Below are 20,600 nucleotides of genomic sequence, written 5' to 3'. Positions count from 1 at the left end.
TGCACCGGTTAAGTGGGGGAAAGACCGCTAGGATCGCCGAATCTGATCGTCAGCTCAACACAGCCATGGCCCCTAAACCAGGTGCTGAGCTCTTGTTGAGCGCCGCCAGACACACTGCACCGCCTCCTTAGGCAGAGGGATGCGAGATGGCAATAAGACTGACACACTGCACCGCCTCCTTAGGCAGAAGGATGAGAGGTGGCAATGAGACTGACACACTGCACCGCCTCCTTAGGCAGAGGGATGCGAGATGGCAATAAGACTGACACACTGCACCGCCTCCTTAGGCAGAAGGATGAGAGGTGGCAATGAGACTGACACACTGCACCGCCTCCTTAGGCAGAGGGATGCGAGATGGCAATGAGACTGACACGCTGCACCGCCTCCTTAGGCAGAGGGATGAGTGATCGCAATGAGACTGGGCTCCTCTTGGCCGACTCCGGTGCTGGGGCTGCCCCGGCTGGGTGGGCCAGGCCGGTGAGGTAGATCCTGCCCCACCTGCCGCGAGGCAGCTCGCCGGAGCCAGGCGCGGGTGGGCAGCGTAGGGCGCCCGAGTAGGCTGGCACGGACCGGTAAGGTGAGCAGGACGGGTAGGAGCAAAGCTTAAGGGTTGTCGGCCTCCATAGGAAGTCAGGCTGCCTTGGCTTTGTATCCTTGTAAATTGTAAGAGGCCACTGACCACTGCTGCGTTGTTAATAACTCAGCTTAATTCGTGCGTGGGCTTTACGCTGTCTCAGAAAGTTTTCATGTGTGCAGAACCAAGCGCCAGTACGTTCCTTGAAACAGCAGGGAATCATGGTATGGTTTAGTTTGGAATGGGCCTTCAAGACCACTCCAGGACCTCTGGGCTCTGTCATTGAAGAAGCATCATTAAAAATTTGTTCCATTCTCAATCTCAAGCAACCTATGGGCAGCCATACAGTTCCTGCTACACCCCAAGCATACTGATCTCTCCACAACTCTTACCATCTTTGTCAGAAAATGAAACAAATAAACAACTTGTGCTTGTAAAGAGACCAGTAGCATCTATGTAATACCCTGACTGAATTAACTCTCTATTATTTCTTCTATTAATGGTGATTCATTTAGACATGAGATTTAATTCTCTAAGAAGAACGGGTATCTTTTTTTTTAGGTACTTTATTGAATGCTATGTTTATAAACGAGGTTGCCAAACACTTTACCAGCACCTGCCAGGGTGCATAACAAAGGTCTTGGTGCTAGTGCAGAGGACAACGCTGGAACTGGCTCACTGGTGGAAGTTACTGGTCTTCAGCTGATTGGGAGACATGGAAAGTTGCCTTCATACAGATGAGGTTCAATGCCTTGACAGGGGTTACCATCTTTCACTCGTCACTTTGGAAGTGGCATCCCCTGTGTTGTCACAAGACCAGGAGGGAGCTCACCAGGAAGGACAGAAGTTGCCTCTAGTGCTATCCCTGCAACCTGACTGCACAGTTCAGCTCACTACCTACCTGTTGGAACAGAGGCCAGCGCTTGCAATTGCCAACAGCAAAAAAGCTTTAGTCTCAGCTTCTTCCCTATTACAGCTACATTCACTGGGTTTTCTTAAGTGCTCCATACTGTTAGTCTGTGCAGGGGCTTCAAAAGGAATTTCTCTTGTCCATGCATGATTAATCCCATGCAGCAGAAGGGGCAAAATTTCTTAGGCATCCATTCTCACATTCTAGGTTCACAGTCTTCTTTGAGAGACCTAGGTAGAAGTCATGGGTAGAAAACCAATAAACTCTTCCTCTTTCAGGAAAGTACATGAAGCTTTACAAAATACTTTTAATTCTGACAGGCCAGGAAGTGTGCTTCAGTACCAGAGCCTGTAATTGTCCAGGCTGCCTAATTGCTAGCTTACTCCTTAGCTCTATTTTGCAACTGGTTTTAATTAATCCTCTTCATGACAATGTCCAGGGATATTATTTCTATGACAGTTCACCTCAAAGACAGCTCCCAAAACAGCAGTATGGGTTTGGGGAGCCTTCTACTGGAGACAGGACTCCAGTAAAAAAAAATATTTCATCATGAGAGTGATTGAACATTGGATCAAATTGCCCACAAAGGTCTGTGAAATCTTCCTTGGTAGATACACCTTGGCTGAACAAGATTTTCAGTACTGATCCAACTTTGAAATTAGTTCTGCTTCAAGCAGATGGTTGAAGTAGCTGAGTTTTAATAGTCCCTTCCAACCAACATTTTTCCATGATTCACGAATTTTAGATGATTGGGGTTTGACCCTCAAGTACCCTCAGATGCTCTTAGCACTACATTGAAGAGTATAAGATACACATGTTCATGAAATAAACCCTTCTGCTTTGTTGAACTTTAGCACAGCGTTGACCACCAGCATCTTGGAAACAAAAAAACCTATTCTGTGTTGGGGCTGCTAGGCTACTAGAGTTGAGAGGAGGCCTGTGGCTGCACAGCAAAAACAAGGCCACTGTTAAAGACGATTGCAACCCCAAGCAATGTGGATGTGAGCCAGGGCTTGCAGTTCAGCCTCAGTTAGGGACACTTCTGAACTGTTTGAGCAGTAAGGCTGTGCATACACAGACTGAAGGAAAGTAAGTACAGTCAGTATAACATGAAAAAAACTAAATAAGTAAATTACAGTTTTAAAGAAGCACTGCTGAGTATGCTTTACTGATTACATGTCACAGTCCAAAATCCCAGCAGGGCCACCATGCTAGTTGTGTAAATGTTTTCTGGGGACAACCAGGCCACACTTTGAGTACTGTGTCCAGTTCTGGGCTCCTCAATTCAAGAAAGAGGTTTTGATACTAGAATATGACCAGAGAAGGGCGACGAAGCTGGTGAGGAACCTGGAACACAGCCCTGTGAGGAGAGGCTGAGGTTGCTGGAGCTGTTTAGCCTGGAGGCTCAGGGGTGACCTCATTGCTGTCTACAACTACCTGAAGGGAGGCTATAGCCAGGTGGGGGTTGGTCTTTTCTCCCAGGCAAGCAGCAAGAGAACATGGGGACACAGTCTCAAGCTGTCCCCGGGGAGGTATAGGCTTGGTATTAGGAGGAAGTTTTTCAGAGAGTGATTGGCATTGGAATGGGCTGCCCAGGGAGGTGGTGGAGTCACCGTCCCTGGAGGTGTTAAGAAAAGACTGGATGGGACACTTAGTGCCATGGTCTAGTTGACTGGATAGGGCTGGGTGACAGGTTGGACTGGATGATCATGGAGGTCTCTTCCAACCTAGTTGATTCTGATTCCATGAACTGCATTCAGTTACTGAACTATTGTGACATTCAATAAGTACGCAGGATAAAATAGCCTCAGAATACCCTACATAGCACCAAACGTGAAGTTTGGGGCAACGATTTCATTAGTCAAAGGAGGAGAGAAAAATAATTATAGGAAGGTTATGTTTTGAACACAGACAAGATATTTTCTTTAGGAAAAGCTACTGGCTCTGACAATTCAGAAAATATCTACTAGAACCACACTGATCTTGTGAGAAAATAACACGAGATTGGAGAGATTGATTGTGAACACGCTCCAGTCACTTGCAGCTGCAGTGTCAAAAGCACATAGATCATTGTAATTGTTTCTATCTATGTGTGTCTGACAAACACAACATCTGTGTTCAGATAACATAGATCTGTGATAAGACTAAGCACTTCATACAGTGTACCTGAAATTCCTGCCTTGCTGTGGGAAAGATTAAAGCACAGTGGCAAACTACAGCTGCAGAGGTCAAAAATATTTTTTGCTCTCTAGCAAGGCCTAAGCTCTGCAGTGCCTGTTCCTCATCAGTGTGCCCTCTGCCCAGGTGCTGTTGCAGAGGTCCCCTGGTTTGTGAGGTATCAAGAATAAATTTATTACTCTCTGCATGTCAGCCACAGTTTTGTAGCTGTTCTCACCTCTTGCCTCTGCTGGTTCACACATTGCTTTATAAAGCATTTTTTTTTTCATGAACTCAAGAACTAACTGCAGTGGGGTATTTAGGAAAGGCTTGTGTCCTTTAAATCAGGATAAAATGGTAGTACTTCCATATGGTCACAGACAAACGCATAAGAGAACCAAGCCAGCCTAGTTGCTTTCTCCCCCTTCTCAAGAACTCATGTAAGAGAGGCCCTAAGAGGTTTAAATAGCCTTTATTGATGACACTGGAAAGCAGACACTTCAAAGCAATGATCTTTCAGAAACAGAAAAAAAGTTTTACTTCCTATCATGTAATTACATAAAGTTTAAGTCACTAATATAAAAAATAATTAAAAAAAGGTTTGCATACATTGTCATATAGTACCATCAAAAAGTTCTAAGTAACTGTATTTTCTATAAGAAAGGAAAAAATACACCCAGATTTGCATGGAGAGAAGTCAATAGTATAAAAAAACTAAATATATAAGGAATTCAGATAATTTGTGAGCTCAGTTCTTGTGGATGGCTCAAGAAATAGATCCTAGCAGGATCAAACCTTGTCCATTTACACTCATAGGTGTAAAAGCAATATTGCTAGTTAACTGAAGTACTCATTTTCAGTATTCTGAAAACTAAGGAAGTCTAGAAGATAAATTTTAAGCTCAGGTGTTCACGTTTGAGACAAAACACTTCTTGCATCCTTTATAATTAAGGCAAGTATGTTAAGTATTGTATTTAGTTTCTGCATAAAATATGAAATAAAAAATAAAACTATATATATATATATATATATAATGGAACACTGTTATGTATGGTTTGGCAGAGTAAGGCACAAAAAGTAAATAGATTGCAAAAGCATATATAAAAGTTAATGTGTTATATAGCAAAATTCAAGTAGTTCTTGAGTATGCTCATTTCTTGCAGCAGGAATACATACTTTATGTAGTTCTGGAGCCCCCAACACAAGAAGGACATCAAACTGTTGGAGCAAGTCCAGAGGAGGGCCACGAAGATCAGAGGGCTGGAGCAACTCTCCATTGAGGACAGGCTACAAGAGTTGGGGCTCTTCAGCCTGGAGAAGAGGCTTTGATGAGACCTTATAGTAGCCTTCCAGTATCTGAAGGGGGCCTACAGGAAGGCTGGGGGGGAACTATTTACAAGGTCTTGTAATGACAGGTAATGGGTTTAAACTGGAAGAGGGGAGATTCAGACTAGATGTTAGGAAGAAGTTCTTTACAGTGAAGGTGGTGAGACACTGGAACAGGTTTCCCAGGGAGGCTGTGGATACTCCCTCCCTGGAGGTGTTCAAGGCCATGTTGGATGAAGCCTTGAGAAACCTGTTCTAGTGGGAGGCATCCCTGCCTATGGCAGGGGGTTGGAACTGATGATCTTTGAGGTCCCTTCCAACTTAAACTATTCTATGATTCTATGTAGGTATTTGATGCTAATCCTGATGTACAATGATTCATCACGTAAGCATAATCTATCGGAAGGAGATCATTTCTGCAGTGACTCTAGATATCTGAAACTCTTCGAACTATGGAAAACAAGGCTCCTTAATGAGATGAATTGGCAGGAAATCCAAGCATGAATTTTTCCCATGAGGCAAAGTATGTTGCTTTTTTTTCCCCCATTTCACTTGACTAGGCTAAATTTCGCATGCATGCTTAACATGAAGGTTAACAGTTTCATTACTATAAATGACAATGCATGCCCCTATAGCTGAACACATTTGCCCAGTTTGCTTTCACAGGCATTCACAAGCACATTTCCTCTCTGTAAAACTCAACAGAGATGAGTGCAGAATGAGTCACCTGCACAGGCTCAACTGCATTATCGGTGAAATCTTTCAGGGGACCTGGTGTTTAGTTTAATTTGGAAGTATGGTCTAGTTACCAAAAATTAAGCATACAGGTATAGAGAACTGAGAATCTTCAGATACTTCAATTTGAGACATGGCATGCATCATAAAACCACAGCCAAGTAATATAAGTAAGATTTTCACAAAGGTAGTGGAGAGAAGATGAAGTCTTTACTTCCTTCCCAAAGTTTCAGCTAGTTTCTTCAGTCTTTTCTTCAGCTCCAGAGGAAACTTCTCATAACACTTTTTGCAGACAGGCTTCATATCAAACTCAACAAATTTGTTCCTAAAACAACAAAGCAAAAACCAGAGAAAGTTTTAGCAGGAGGGACAGTGAAAAATCATGTTAAAGAAATATCATATTACATGTGCACAGGCAAAACATTACAACTGCAACTTATATATGAAGTTACTTCTACAAGGTTAACAGACAGTAATTATTACACTACCTTAAGCTTTTTTACCCAAATGTACAATTTTATTTACCATAGCACCTAAAAAGCCTTTCAAACATAGCTGTAGAGCTAAACAGACTAAACTGTAAGCTCACAGAGTAATGAGTTAATATTTCAAGTTGCAGCTATGTGAAAAATATTTCAGTTTTGATTGCCTTAAATTTATGTAAGAATTTAAAAGAAAAGCATCCTTAGCACTGACCAAAGAAGGAAGGAGCAGAGGTGGTGGTAAGAAGGAAAAAAAAGTTTACAGACAGATTGTTTTTTTCTTTTTCTGCTTCTCCTTATCCTTTGCTTCGCGTTCCCGTTTGGCAAGTCGTCGCTTAAATTCATCTGGCATTTTCTCATAACAGTGTTTGCAGACAGGTTTTAGGTCTATTTCAACAAACTTATCCCTTTAGAGTTAAACACAGAAAAAATCAAGGACAGAAAAGAAGAAGAGTTAAGAAGACTAACTGAAGGAAGATCTGAACAGACATCTGGAAGAGTTATAAAATACTAAGTAGAACAGTAGGAAGAAAGACACACATATTTTCTGAATGCTGCTTTTACATTTTTCTTACTGTAACAGTTGCATTTATAACAACAGCTACACTTTGAAGGTAACCACTATTAGGTTTTAAAGGCATCACACACCAGTGCACTTACTTGAGTGTTAACTTAGTGTTGCAGGTTGAACAAGCGAAGCAGTTCACACACCATGCTTTATTCAAAGCAGACACAACTGGGGTGATAGAAAAAAACAGAAATCATTAGCTTTACAAAACAACTGAGTCATTACAAAATGTTAAGTTCAGATGTTCATGAGGCACGAGAACAGTCATTTGATTCTTGTGTCAAGATAGTAACAATAATATGGCAAGACTAAGTATGCACATGTAGGTGTAGTGTAGCAGGACTGAAACATCACTCTGAGGCAAGACCAGTTTAACCCATTTCTGCACCCTGTTTCTTGCTTTTTCCTCTTTTCATAGCATGCTGACTTGAGACATCTATTCTATGGGGTAGTGTTTCCAACTTAATCAGGAATTTCAGCTGAAAAGCAATCCAGCAAAATTGTGTTTATGCTTTCATTTTGTTTTCGTGTCTCGGATCCAGTTCAGATTTGCAGTGGTATCAACACTAGCGCTAGCCCAGCTTAATAAAATTGTATAAAGCCAGCAGGCAAGACACTGCTGGTAAATTAGCACTACCAAGTTGAAAAAAATTATAAACCTGTGGAATAAATCACTTGATCACAAGCAATTTTGATATATTTTTATTCTTTGCTTCAGAGAGAAGGCAACTAACTGTTCTGTATCTGAATCTGTTTTCTGTTCTTCTTCTTTTTCAATATACATTCCCAGTCTTCCCTGTCAAAATTTACCTCTTTCCTTAATCTAAGATAGAAGACAGTGGTTTTCTCATAAAATACAGTATTTTGTCAATAACTAACAGAGCATTATCATGCAAAACTTTTTTTCCTGCGTTATGGGGCAAGCATGTCCACAAATACAGTTATTCAACTGCTTGCTGAAATAATACTGGTCATATGAAAGCTTTTGCTCCCAAGCAAACTGCAATACAGCCAGACACCCTACTGAAAAACTGCTGCCACCAACGTTTGTTTCACCAGACAGAGAACAATATTGGATACTCAGAATTTAACAGCAGCATCTAATTTGTGTGCATAGATGAAAGAGGAAATGTAACTGAAGATGTAGCTTGAAAATGAAGAAATTACTGCATTACACTATATTCTGTTCAGTTTGGAGACCAAAACTTGCAGTATGGTGAAAGGTTGAAATTATACAGAGATGTAGTTATCAGAGAAGGCTTAATTTACTCATTCACTTCAAGTTCCAGTTCAGCTCATACTAGTAGGATTTTACAGAAGAGGAGGCCACTGTTTCCTCTGAAGTGTTTTGGGTTGTCATTCTCTAGGTAATGCCCAGTTCAGAAAATATGGAGAAGGCATGTCTCTGGAATGTACATCTCACCCTATAGTTACATGACTATAAACTAGTTTATGTCCTTTTTTACACACTAGAGGCTTCCTCCTGTTTTGCTAATGGCTTTGGCTTAGGTCAGGCTAACATTGGTATTACAGCATTTACTTCAGGCAGGGGTAAATTGGCACTTACGTTGCATTATTTCAGGAAGAATAATTTGATTTTGCAATTTTATCATCATAGCCTGTTGTCAAAAAAGCCCTCTAAACCAGCCCAGCCCCCAGCACCAACAGCCAAAACACAGAAAAACAAAACAACCGCTTGCTTCTGTTTCTGCCTTTACAGGACACATATTTCCAAGTATCATCTTCCCTGCTTTGCTGCTATCATTACAGAATCATTAAGGTTGAAAAAGACCTCTAAGCTCATCAAGTCCAGCTGTCAACCCAGCACCAGCAGGGCCATCAAACCATGTCCCAGAGTGCCATGTCTACACATTTTTTGAACACCTCTGGGGAGGGTGACTCCCAACACATCCCTGGGCAGCCTGTTCCAATGCCCAACCACTCTTTCAGTGAAGAAATCGTATGTAATACCCAATCTAAACTTCCCCTGGCACAACTTGAAGCTATTTCCTCCCATCCCATTGCTAGTTATTTGGGAGAAGAGACTGACCGCCCACTGCATTACAACCTCCTTTCAGTAGTTGTAGAGAGCAAATAAGGTCCTCTCAGCCTCCTTCAGACTAAATAATCCCAGTTCCCTCAGCCATTCCTCACAAGCCTTGTCCTCCTGGCTGTTTGCCAGCTACATTGCCCTTCTCTGGACACACTCCAGCACCTCAGTGTCATTCTCGTCACAAGCGGCCCAAAAGTGAACACAGTATCTGAGGTGTGGCCTCACCAATGCCGAGTACAGGGGCACAATTGCTTCCTTATACAGGCCAGGATGCTGTTAGCTTCCTTTGCCCCCTGAGCGTGCTGCTGGCTCATGTCCAACCAGCTGTCAACCAGCACCCCCAGGTCCTTCTCTACCGAGCAGCTGTCTAGCCATTCTTCCCAAAGCCTGTAGTGCTGCATGAGGTTGTTAAGAATGAGTGCAGGACCTGGTACTTGGCCTTGTTAAACCTCATACAACTGACCCTGGCCCGATGACCCTCAGCCTAGATTTTCAAACGATGTAGCTATCTAGCTATGTAGCCATTTATGTAGCTAGCTAGCTACACAGATAGACAGCCAGACAGGTAAATAACTCTAGTAACCAAACTGACACCATGGGAACTAGGCATTTTTTAAAATCCCTCAAAGTGCCCACCCAGGTCTTGAATATCTAAATACTTTTCCCAATTTGGTTCACGATTCACAGACTCATTTGATGAGACACCTGTGGGGTCATTCTCACCCTTACATAGGTTCTTTTTTGAAGATGGCAAGGCAGCAAGTCACTTCTGTGTGTCTCCTAGCAGCCATGAAATTTGCGTGTCACTAAGGTTTCCAGTTGACCACTGTTCTCTTAAGCCATTGGGTAGTCTCCTAGCATCATGAAACATGTGCTATGAGACTTTTTTACCCTTTGATCTCTAACTAATCAGCACTAAACAAATTTCTGATCAAGAGAATGGCTAGGGTGGGTTTTTCTAATGAGAACAATCAACAATTCTACAGGGGGTAGGAAGGCTGCTTTCTCCTTGCTTCCCCTTTTAAAGAGAGCTTCCATCACAGAAAGGAACACTAAGGAAACAGGCAAGTGCTTACCATCTCCTTCAATCACACGATTGCAATGGAAGCATACATCACCAAATAGCTGAAGAGGAAAGAGAAGTAACAAAATTTTAATGTAATAATTTGATTGAGGGCAACTTCTCAAAGTAACAAAATAACTGTAGTTCAGCCTATTGGCAAAATAGCTTTTCTGTTTATTTTAGAGACATAAAGAGTGTGCTGGTGAGTCTGCTTTAGTTTTCCAAATACTTTTTGCATGTTCTCACCATAAAAAAACCCTTTATAATTGTAAAGATTAAAACATTTTCTTACATCTGTTTGATCCTCTGTAAGTGCAGTTTTTGTTTCAAACATTTCTCTAATCCTGAACACTTAAAATACATCAGTTGGCATCACCCACTCATTGTTACTAATCAGCCAGTTCAACAGTTGGACTTATATGCATGAATAGAACAATGTATTGCTGTTTCTGGCAAAAACTGTTAAGAAAGTGTTATTTTTATTAAGTAAAATAGAATTTAATTTAAAAAAAAGAAAATTTAAACCAAAAATTATTTATTCTATTTCCAATCTTAACATCTGCCCACAATATAACAAGAAGCAGTCATAATTTCATGTTTGTTCTAACCGAAGTAGTTAAACACAGTAGAAGATACTCACTCTGCATACAGCCCTTGTGTGGTATATGCACTTATCCCACCACAGCTGCAACACTATTACTACTGCTGTCATGGCATTTATTGTCTACAAGTACACCACCAATATTTCAACTACCTGCCCTTCATCACTGATAAACTAAGAAAATACCTGTAATTAGCACATGCCTTGCAACTTCCAAATGTAACCCTGTGCTAGTTTGAAGCAGGGTAGAATGTTTTGGGGAGAAGAAGTAGATTACAGGCTGTGAAAGGAAATCAGTGGTGATGTCTACTTCCCTTAGAGTCTTGCTGAACAAGAAATGAAAACATTAGATAAGACTCTCACCATTTTCTCTCACTCTCGCTTGGGCTGCTGACTGAGCAACATCTTACTCCCTAACCTCACCTTCCATTTGGCCTAACCCCCTTTGCTTCTTAACCTCTTGGCTGAACCTCCATTCTTCTTTAGGACTCGGGTAAGGTTGAGAGGGGTAGGGGGAAGGTGCAGGGGTGGTTGAGAGCCCCTCCTGGGGACTCAGGTTTCTGGGAGAGGAGTTGTGTTTCTGTATTACCTTTTACCTTGTATATTTCTGTCTATAACTGTATATACTGTAAATATCTGCTTGTATATTGTGCTAGCTGTAAATAAATAGCTTCATTTATATTCTCAGAGCTGGCTGATTTATACAGTGGGGGGGTGGGGAACACCCAAACCATCACAAACCCCTACTCCTGTATTTATATAATCTAAGAGGTGGATGTTGACAGAACACAGGATAACTTTCAAAGAACAAAGGTCTATATATCCTAGTGCTGGACTACACAGTCTAGGCAATCTGGAGAAAGATGGTACCATGGTATATAACTCCTATATAAATTCAAGTGGTCACTAGGTGGTGTTCCCTGACAAATTTAGTTCTCAACAGTCTTCAGCAACCAAAGGAATGAGCTGGGTGATATAGTATGTGCTAACACAGTCACCTTAGAGCAGCAGCTGTAGGGAAAACTACATTACTCACTACGTCTTTATTTTAAACTGCAGCTGAGTGGCCATCTTCTTTAGTTTCTTGGGAAAGACTGGGCATCATTTGCTGCTCTGATACCACAGATACATAAAAGCTCACAACAGCTTTACCTAAGTGCCACTAAGCTTAAGAACAACTCAATACTGATTGCCCTGGATAGCTTTTATGAAATGTGTACAGTTTTGTTTCTCAGTATGATGCATTCTCATGCACAGAGAAACTCATAAATTGCAACAGCACATCTGCTATTTGGCATTACACTCAGATGCCTACAAGAAAAGAGAAGCATGTCCGTGGTTTTCCAATTCTACCTATTAGAACTGATATGTAAGTTTACCAATTAAGGTAATTTTAAAAGACATATAACCTTACCTGATTGTAGTGGGTTTCACAATAAGCCAAGCCTTTTCTTTCATAATGACGATGACCCAGGAATGGCTTTTCACATTTTGCACAAACAAAATGCTAGAAACAAAATGACATGCTTAAAAAAACAAAACCCAAACAAACCAATTTGGAAGTAATGGTATTTCTTCTGAAAATTAAACCCACCAAGCCCAGTACTGAACATGACTGAAGTCTACTGAGTTAGCTGTGCAATCTGGAAAAGGAGAGTGGATTTTTTTGTTTGCTTTTAAATTTTGACAACTATAATAGTGTTCCTTTTAATGCTTTCAACATTTCAATCCAAAGTTACTCCCTAAAAATCAAGCAAAGAAATTCTCATATGCTATCAGTGAACAGAACAAAGAGATATCAAATAATGTGTTCCATCATTACACTCTTGAGAAGAAAACCTTTTCTGGAGGAGATTTTCAAAGCAACAAAAGCAATGAAGTTTGTTTTTATAATTTAAATGGAAGATGTAGGAATAAATCTTGTATGTGGCCTTAAAATATGAACTCTCCCATAAAGTACTTTAGAGATATTTACTTAGCAGATGACTATGGAAGATACAAGGTCATTATGATGCTCAGTGACAATAAGGTTCCTACAGAATTTTTCTGCCTTTCCACATGTACTGCTTTGCACTCTGCAATTTTCTTTTGTAAGGACCTCACAGTGCTTCCTTTGATTACTGATTTTAGTTTCACAGTCAATGCTTTCTCTAATGTAGGAAATGCTTCCTACTTCACAATGGAAGACCAGCCACAAGAAGGTTGACAATGGAATTAGGAGAAGTCATTTGCTAATCATTGCTGCATGCTCTGCTAATCTTTTCATTGAAACTGATTAGCAGAATCACAGGTTAAGTATATCAATGTTTATGTTTGTAAAATAAAATTTATATAATCTGATGTTTACCTCCACATGCCACTGTTTCCCCATAGCATTCACCACACGGCCTTCAATTGGTCTTCTGCATGCCCCACAGATAGGAACACCCATTTTGTCATGGCAAGGCAAGCAGTATAATTCTCCCTTCAACTCACGAGCATCAGCAGTAAGTTCCTTCCTGTTCAAAAGTTAATTAATTGAGGGTATGAATAGGACAATGTCAACTCTTGAGAGTTACTGAAATGAGAAAAAGTAATTTTTAGCATTTGATATAGAAACTGTATTTAGACAGTAACTTGTACAGCTGCTGCAGTAACACAGCAGCATCAAATATGACATAGTCCAAGACTGATCACAGAAAACAAAGAAGAGACTGCTAACTAAGCAAGATACACTAAGTCTCTCTGAGAACAGCTGCTGGGCTACTGTCATTACTCATCCTGGTTATGCATCACAAATCTCTGTGTGCAAGCTGTACACATGTTTGGTTTACATTTTGGCACTCTTATCACCAGTTTATTTTAGATTTGCAGAACTGCAACTGGAAGTAAATTTAGTCCTCTACATCTAGGTATACTCAAATGGGACTTGCTTGTGGCACTGAAGTGGTAGTTGCCTTTGCACTACAAAAAAAACAACTAATAATCTGTGCATCAGAGCAGGATGTGTGCATCTTCACGTATTGCAGTTGCAGAAGCTGATAAAATGAGGTTGCAGAAATCTTCTAAGAATAGGCTTTCAAAGGAGAGAGCAAAGTTTGCATGTTACTCAACTACAAAGAAATAATGTTGACAAGATAGTAACTTAAGCAGCCAAAGAGGACTATTTTTCTTCTTGCAGCAGAAGAATAAAGTATCATTTTGCTGCTACAGAGACTGTTATTTGTGTTCATACTTCAGATTTTGTAAGGTGCCACCTCATCCTGCAGAGTCCCATCTCTCTTTACTGTCTGGTAAGTAAGCCTTCTTTGAACTCAAAGTTCGACTTTTCTACCCCAAAAGCAGTAACACAAATCTGGCTACAAAGCACCCAAACCCCTCTACTCTTGCCAGTTGTACTGGACAGGTTTTCACTTCAGGATGTAAACTGATGAAGCAAATAACTCCTGCATTTTCCTGTTATCCTTTGCAGATCTCAAGTTACCCGCAGTTTGCACAGTTGAAATGATCAGGATGGTAAGGATCATTTTTGAATATGAGAGGCTGTTCATCAATAATGGCATGGCACTTCTGGCAAATGTACTTTCCTAGGCCTCTGGCTTTTTCCCTGTTGTGGCAAGGACGGCAGAGATGTCTGAAACAGCATAAAAAAAGAGGTAAGTACTGACACCTGGTACTACAGTGCAAAATATAAACAAAAATCTATTGAAACTTCATTTAAATCAGCCCTTTTTGGAGGGAAATAATCTGTCAAACAATTTCCTTGCTAGGCAGACCAAGTTAAGAAGGGGCAGGGTGATAATTTTACTTTCTGTCACCACAGGAATATAATTTCTTCAGCTCATCTGAATTTAAGATGTGTTGAAACACAGAAAAGTGTTTCAACACTTTCAAGTGCTATAGATTCTCAGTGCTGAATGGTTTAATCTCAAAATCTTAATTTAGATTGGGAAATGGATGAGGATGCAGGTCCTAATTCTGTAGATAACTCTGCATACCATGTTGTACATATGATGCCAATGACCATAGAATTCAGTTGTAAAACATACTTCTGATCACAGCTGATAGAAATATCATACTGTGGTAAAAATATCATACTCTGTGAAGGATCCCACAAAACTTAAAGCAGACCAAAACTGGAAAACCACATTGGAAAAGAAAGTAAAGATTTCCATTTAAAAAATAAGGACAATGCTTCTGTATCTGAATGTTTTTTTTTTTTCATTAGGAATGAGAATGTCATTGAATAGAGAGCATTTGCCAAGAAATATGGTGTTGAAGTAGGTGAACATTTAATATTTTAAATGTAGATTTTAATATATGCATTCTGAGTTCTGTGCTTAGGTCCTTTCCCCATATAAGATATTTCAGTTGCTCCACCCTAAGCTGTAAAGCTTCAGGAACCAAAACTTCTAAATCCCCCTTAAGAGTTAATTTTATTCATCAACAGTTAGCAGAAGAAGGGTGAAAATCTACCTGCCAGCATTCTTGACAAATCCAATATCAGCCAATACTTGTTGGCAAATATCACAGCAGAAGCACTCAGGATGCCAGCTATTGTTCATGGCTTTAATAACACGACCAATAATGAACTCGCCTATAAGAAACACAGCACCAGGATGTAAAACACCATGCTAGACAAAGTTAGAAGCAAATTGCTGCAATGACATTATCATGCTCCTCCTCCCCTGACTAATCTGGTAGGATACATTGCTTTCGGTATCACAGTTCTGGTTCTAAACTCTGTGTATTTGGGGTCAGCACTGTTTTTGCCGCAAGTCAGAAGAAAGCATCCTTGCTGAGGGAGAGGCTTCTGTTCTCTACACATAAGCTGTTCTATATGCACACTGTATTTTCCCTGCAATCACGCTTATAAAATCCCTTCCCTTTTTTAATGTATCTGTTCTCAAGCTGTTGATGGAGTTCTTTATATAATATGGCCTTCTTATGTCCTAGCAATTTTTCTCCTTCTTTTCCTGAACATAATAAATTTTAACTTGTTAAGTACATATTAATGGTTTCTACTACAAAGTGCAATGGTGCAGGCGTTGCACCTGGGACGAAACAACTCTTGAGTCACCAGTATGGTTAGATGGTTGTTCTCTGCTTTTTTCCCATGTTACGGTGTCTTATATGCTTACTTGGAAGAGGCGTGAACAACTTAGTTTAAGATTGGTACATGTGGAAAGTACAGATTGGTCCAGGGTTACATACATGGTACAGATAGGTCGGTTTATTTCAACAATCCTGCAGGGTTAGCCCCCTGTGGCTGGCTAACCCGGCCCCCTTGCAGCTGGCACTCTACCTCCTGCAGCTGCATGTGGGGGGTGCCACCCACCGCCTGGTATCTTAAGTGCAAGACGGACTCAAGGACGCACGGGCGCTCATGTTTAACAATTCATGTCCTGTTAGCAAAACTCTCTCCACACAATGGAACTGAGCTAAGGTAGCTGTGGAGCTCCTGAAAAAACTCTTATGGAGGTGAAATGCAAAGCTACAGTGAAGCTGCAGAACAGTCAGTTCAGCACAGCTTCTGACCCACCGCAAGGAGTCCTGTCCTGCAAGGCATTAAAAAATTAGCAGGAGAATGACTGTTTTGCATGTATCGTGTACAGTATGTAACTGTGTGTAGGTAACTGCACAGTACAGGCAGTGCAGCCTTGTGCACCACACACATGATTCAGTCATTCTCTGTGTGGGCACTATAGCCAAGGCCTCTGAGCCATGCCTAAAATGTGCCGAGAGCTCCTTCCCACGGTGTCTTAGGTTTGGAGAACATACAACTCCAGCAGCTGCCAAAAGGGAGCGATCAGGCAGGTAACTGATGCGGACAAGAACACCTAGCATTTGACTCTGTGGCATTCCCATTAAGTCACAGCTTTTCAAGAACAAAACCTGACAGACTTCAGAAATGTCAGGAATGCTTAAGGCCTCATTGCTGTCAACAACTCTCATCGATTTTGGCTGTGCTTATTAAATACGGGTAGTGACAAAGCCTAGTTAGTTTGGTGAGTTTTTAAGGGAGCTGGCACTACAAGGAACAAGGGCAGGATAAGAGGGAGCTGTGCCAGCTGGACAGGGGGAATTCTGGAGACAGACAACACAGCTCCTTACAAAATGCCACCAACCCATTTCTTCCTCTTTCTCTGCTTGTTCAAATCTGCAGCTTTTAACGTAAAGGCCTGTAACATCTGCTACCCTTCCCTTTGCTGTTCAAACCCTCCTTTGATGTAGGGAAAAGCCTCACTGAGATAAGTGAAAGCCATAGTGCCTTGTCAAGGTGCCACAGAGGCACAAAAACTTCCAAACCAGTTTAAGCAACAGTCAAGTAATGATTTCTCCTCCTTGCCTGAGCAGGGGGAAGAAAAGAGAATGTTCAAGTGGTTATGATGCAGCAGAGACACAAGCATTTACATAACAGTGGCAAATAAAAAGCAGCCCTCAGTGTTATGTAAAATAGATACCAGATGTTGAAGCCTTAAAGGTATGTGTTTCAAAAATATATCAGGGGATCATCATTTGATTGTAACACCAGATGATGTTCCTGCTTCTGTAGAGTAGGACAGCACATGTGGGTTACAATAGACAAAAGAGATGACAAAGACTTGTCACAGGGTTTCAACTTCATGAGAAGGGCCAAATATGAGGACATGCAGATGTGTAAATATAAACAAGAGTCATGAATGGCTTATCTAATCAGAAGCTCATGAATGGCCTGTTCACTGACTCACTGGGTCAACAGCTAAGTTTAAACCAAAAGAATTTACTGTATGATGACCTTCAGGGAAATTCTCTGAAGTCTGCTTCATTTGGGAAGCTCAAATGCTCCGCTGCAAAGGGCTACCTCCAGAGAACAAACACAAGGGTTTCACATCCTCCCCCACTGGTGTTCCCATTTGTGATCAGTGTGACCTGTTTCACCTTGGTGTAGAACTTACCACACTGATGGCAGCATGGGGCAAAAAGCATTTGAAAGTCATGTTCACAGTACTTCCTCCCTTCAAACTGCAAATGGAAAAAAAATCTGAGTGTTAAAGGGATAAAGAGCATGCCTTCAACACAAATGCTGTTAACGTCAGTTTGTTTCCAGGTGCAATTAGGGAGCTGCGCAAAAAAAAACGTAGGCACTAGTCCACCCACCTTAATTCAGTTACAAGTTACCAAGTAGCACGAATAGCACACCTTTTTCCTAACACTTATGAGAGCCTAAGGTATTTTCTGTCACCCACTTACATCACAAGAGATGCCTGATTTTGGTCAGACCACTAAAACTCTGATGCAGTTGAGCAAATTCTGGATGGGCAATTAGCTAACAAAAACACTATCCTGAGAGGAAGCAGTTTCCCTGAACCCATTTGATCACTTCTCCACATTTCCTGTAAGAATGACCCAGCATACTGGAGGAAGTAAGTAGGGGGCCAGGAAGAACACCCAGGGACAGAAATCTTTACAAAGATTAAATAAGGAACCCATCTTAAGGCGTTTGCATTTGGGTCTGAATTTTCTGACAGCTTAGAGCAGTTCAGCTGCAGTTCAAGCTCACATGGAAAAACCTATGGAAAAAAGTTCTACAGCACTGCATTAGCTCCTTAGCCAAAAAAAATTTGTATGAACATGTAGGCAAGTATGTCCTGGAGCAATGGGAAATGTTAGATACCTTCAGGCACACCATTACTAGGCGTGGGTGCCAACTGGCATGTCAAAACCAGACATGGAATATTTGGTATGCTACAGAATCTTTGGATTTGAAAGTCTCAGTTTAAAACAGTGGAGAAAGTGAGACAGCAGGAAACTCCCCTCCTTTTGCTGGGTCCAAGACAAAACAGATCAAATAGTATAAAGCATTACTCACAAATGAAGTTTGGACAGAAGTTACAACAATGTGCTTCAAGATTACCTGTTTTATACCATGACATTCCAAGGAACAAATACAAATGCATCAATTACTTGTGCGACACACAGAGCCACTAGCAGAATGGAGACCTGGAAGTCACTTTGAGATTAGAAACTTAATTCCTGTGCCCAACCTCAGCTGCAGAAGAGGAAGACATGCTCAATAATCACTCTTTCAGAAGTATGCTAGTTAATTATTGTTTTTCCCAGTGTAGTACACTAAACCAGATTACTTTTAAATTTGAGCTTTGAAAAACAAGAACTAATTGAGAGACAGGGGACTATTACTTTCTCAGAGAGCAATGGAAATTACTGATTCATTGTGAATTGTGTTTGCTTCCTGCCAGATAGAATCCTTTTTAAACTGAAAAAAAAATCTGAAAGCTTCCTGTTTGGGGTAAATAGGTGGTCCAATAGGAGATGCACAGGTTTGCCTGATTTCAGAGCCACCACATGTTCACTTAAGTGGATCAAACAGGTTTTCTTCCCCTCTGGTTTGCATCAGGCAGGTTGGTTACCATTCAGTCTTGTTTATATTATCAACAGCTCATTTGTACTGCCTCTTTTGCATGAGCGAGCAGTTTGTCCTTCAGAGAAAGCCTTAAGCTTCCGTTACAAATCCCACAGCACCTATTTTAAAAGCCAAGTCATCTGATTGTTATATGCTGGGGAGGTCCAAGAGGTAAATAGCTCTGCATCAAACATATCACCTCCAGGTTATCTCCACGTTTTCAGCTGACTTAGTGAAATGACATGCATAAAACGTGAGTCTTTAAAGACCATTCCTCTAAGGCAGTTTTTGGTAAAGCCTATCTTAAAAAACAGTCAAGGTGCAACTGGAATAGAAACAAATCTGACAGGCACATTGCAGCTGTACCTTCCTATAGATTATTATAAATGTCTTAGGAAAAACAAACAAACAACCTGAAAGGAACTCCTTCTTATTAAGGGGAAAAGGTCACATGCCACTGCATTTTATTTTATTCTTGTAATTGAATCATACTACTACAAGCTGTGATACAGATCCCCCAGTTATAATTCTTATGACTAGTCTATAAGGATTTTAACTGTATTTCTACCTGGTGAGATTAAGTTGCTAAGGCATGCCCAAAGAAGGGCAATGAAGCTGGTGAAGAGTCTAAAGCACAAAACTTATGAGAAGCAGCTGAGGGAAATGAAGTTCTCTAGCCTGCAGGAAAGGTGGCTCAGGAGAGACCTTATCGCTCTCTGATTGTGTGAAAGAAGTTGTAGAGAGATGGAAGTCAGTCTCTTCTCCCAAGTAATAAGATGACAGGAAATTACCTCAAATTATGCCAGAGGAGGTTTCAATTGAGTATTAGGACAAATTTCTTCATTGAAAGTGTGGTTAAGCATTGGATAAGGCTGCCTGAGGAAGCAGTGGAGTCACTATCCCTGGAGGTATTAAAAGGTGTGGTGTTTAGGGATGTGGCTTAGTAGTGGACTTGCTGGTGCTGGGTTAATGGCTGTATTAAAAGTCTTTCCCAACCTAAATGATTCTATGACTATCCAGTTCTCAAAGACCTTCCACCTCCTCTATCTCAGCACAGTGCAGAGCAGGTTGGTTTTATTCTGAAAACACTAGGTAGAGGCTCTTAATGGATGGCTGGACCTGAGGTAGGACTCATCTCTCCTAACCTCCCTTGTTTGAAGGTAAGTGGGAGACATAGACAACCTCTGGTAGGGAAGAGCCATTCTTGGACCCAAGAGTGACATGCATTGGAGGAAATGCCCACTTTTTGATTACAGTGGTCTGTTTATCTATCCCTCTGAATGTGCTGCCACAGAAACTCTCCCGCCTTACAACAGGTTGTAAGACTCTGCAACAGCAGCTCTATGGAATACACTGCTTTTAGGCATTGGAGTAGATAAGACCGGAATGACCACACTACTCCACATCCAATGGCAGTGCATGGGGAGTTCAGGAACTCTGCTGGCATGTGCTTGTGCTAATTTCTGTTTAGGCTGAGTGCATCAGAAAACAGGCTGAACTGGTGATGCTGAGCAAACAGCAACACAAATGTACCCTAGCATGTCCTAAGCCCACAGTTCCCATGCAACACTAGGCACACAGTTCTCATTCAGAGCCTTATGTAATAAAGCCAGTACTGGCTTGTCACAAATCTGTACTTCTCATTTCTCAGATCGGCTCATGAGGACATCAGAGAAATTCTTGCTACACTGCAAATGCCAAGCTGCAGGTGGGCGCTGCTCCTGCAGCAAGCAGCTTGGCTCCAGTGC

At 41.2% G+C, this 20,600-nt stretch overlaps 1 protein-coding gene across 15 annotated transcripts in view; it reads right to left on the bottom strand.

Moving 5' to 3' along the window:
- Nucleotides 1–4,094: 4,094 nt before the first annotated feature.
- The window catches only part of LIMS1 (LIM zinc finger domain containing 1), a 76,918-nt gene continuing 60,412 nt past the window's right edge, over nucleotides 4,095–20,600 (bottom strand). For 12 of the 15 annotated variants that reach the window (XM_064143658.1, XM_064143666.1, XM_064143657.1 and 9 more), the window contains 9 exons: nucleotides 17,387–17,453; nucleotides 14,925–15,045; nucleotides 13,933–14,082; nucleotides 12,817–12,967; nucleotides 11,884–11,976; nucleotides 9,882–9,930; nucleotides 6,845–6,920; nucleotides 6,399–6,591; nucleotides 5,943–6,027 (listed from right to left, as the gene is read on the bottom strand). In XM_064143658.1, coding sequence (XP_063999728.1) covers nucleotides 6,444–6,591; nucleotides 6,845–6,920; nucleotides 9,882–9,930; nucleotides 11,884–11,976; nucleotides 12,817–12,967; nucleotides 13,933–14,082; nucleotides 14,925–15,045; nucleotides 17,387–17,453 — 855 coding nt within the window. In that variant the 3' untranslated portion in view covers nucleotides 5,943–6,027; nucleotides 6,399–6,443. Of the gene's footprint in view, nucleotides 6,028–6,397; nucleotides 6,592–6,844; nucleotides 6,921–9,881; nucleotides 9,931–11,883; nucleotides 11,977–12,816; nucleotides 12,968–13,932; nucleotides 14,083–14,924; nucleotides 15,046–17,386; nucleotides 17,454–20,600 lie in introns of those variants that run through there. The other 3 variants (XM_064143656.1, XM_064143654.1, XM_064143653.1) reach the window with 2 other exon arrangements.

This window comes from Pogoniulus pusillus, chromosome 5 (genome assembly GCF_015220805.1).
Source record: "Pogoniulus pusillus isolate bPogPus1 chromosome 5, bPogPus1.pri, whole genome shotgun sequence".
NCBI classification, from domain to species: Eukaryota; Metazoa; Chordata; class Aves; order Piciformes; family Lybiidae; genus Pogoniulus; species Pogoniulus pusillus.
The sequence above is the reverse complement of the archived record's forward strand: the minus strand, read 5'-3'. Positions and strand labels throughout refer to the sequence as shown.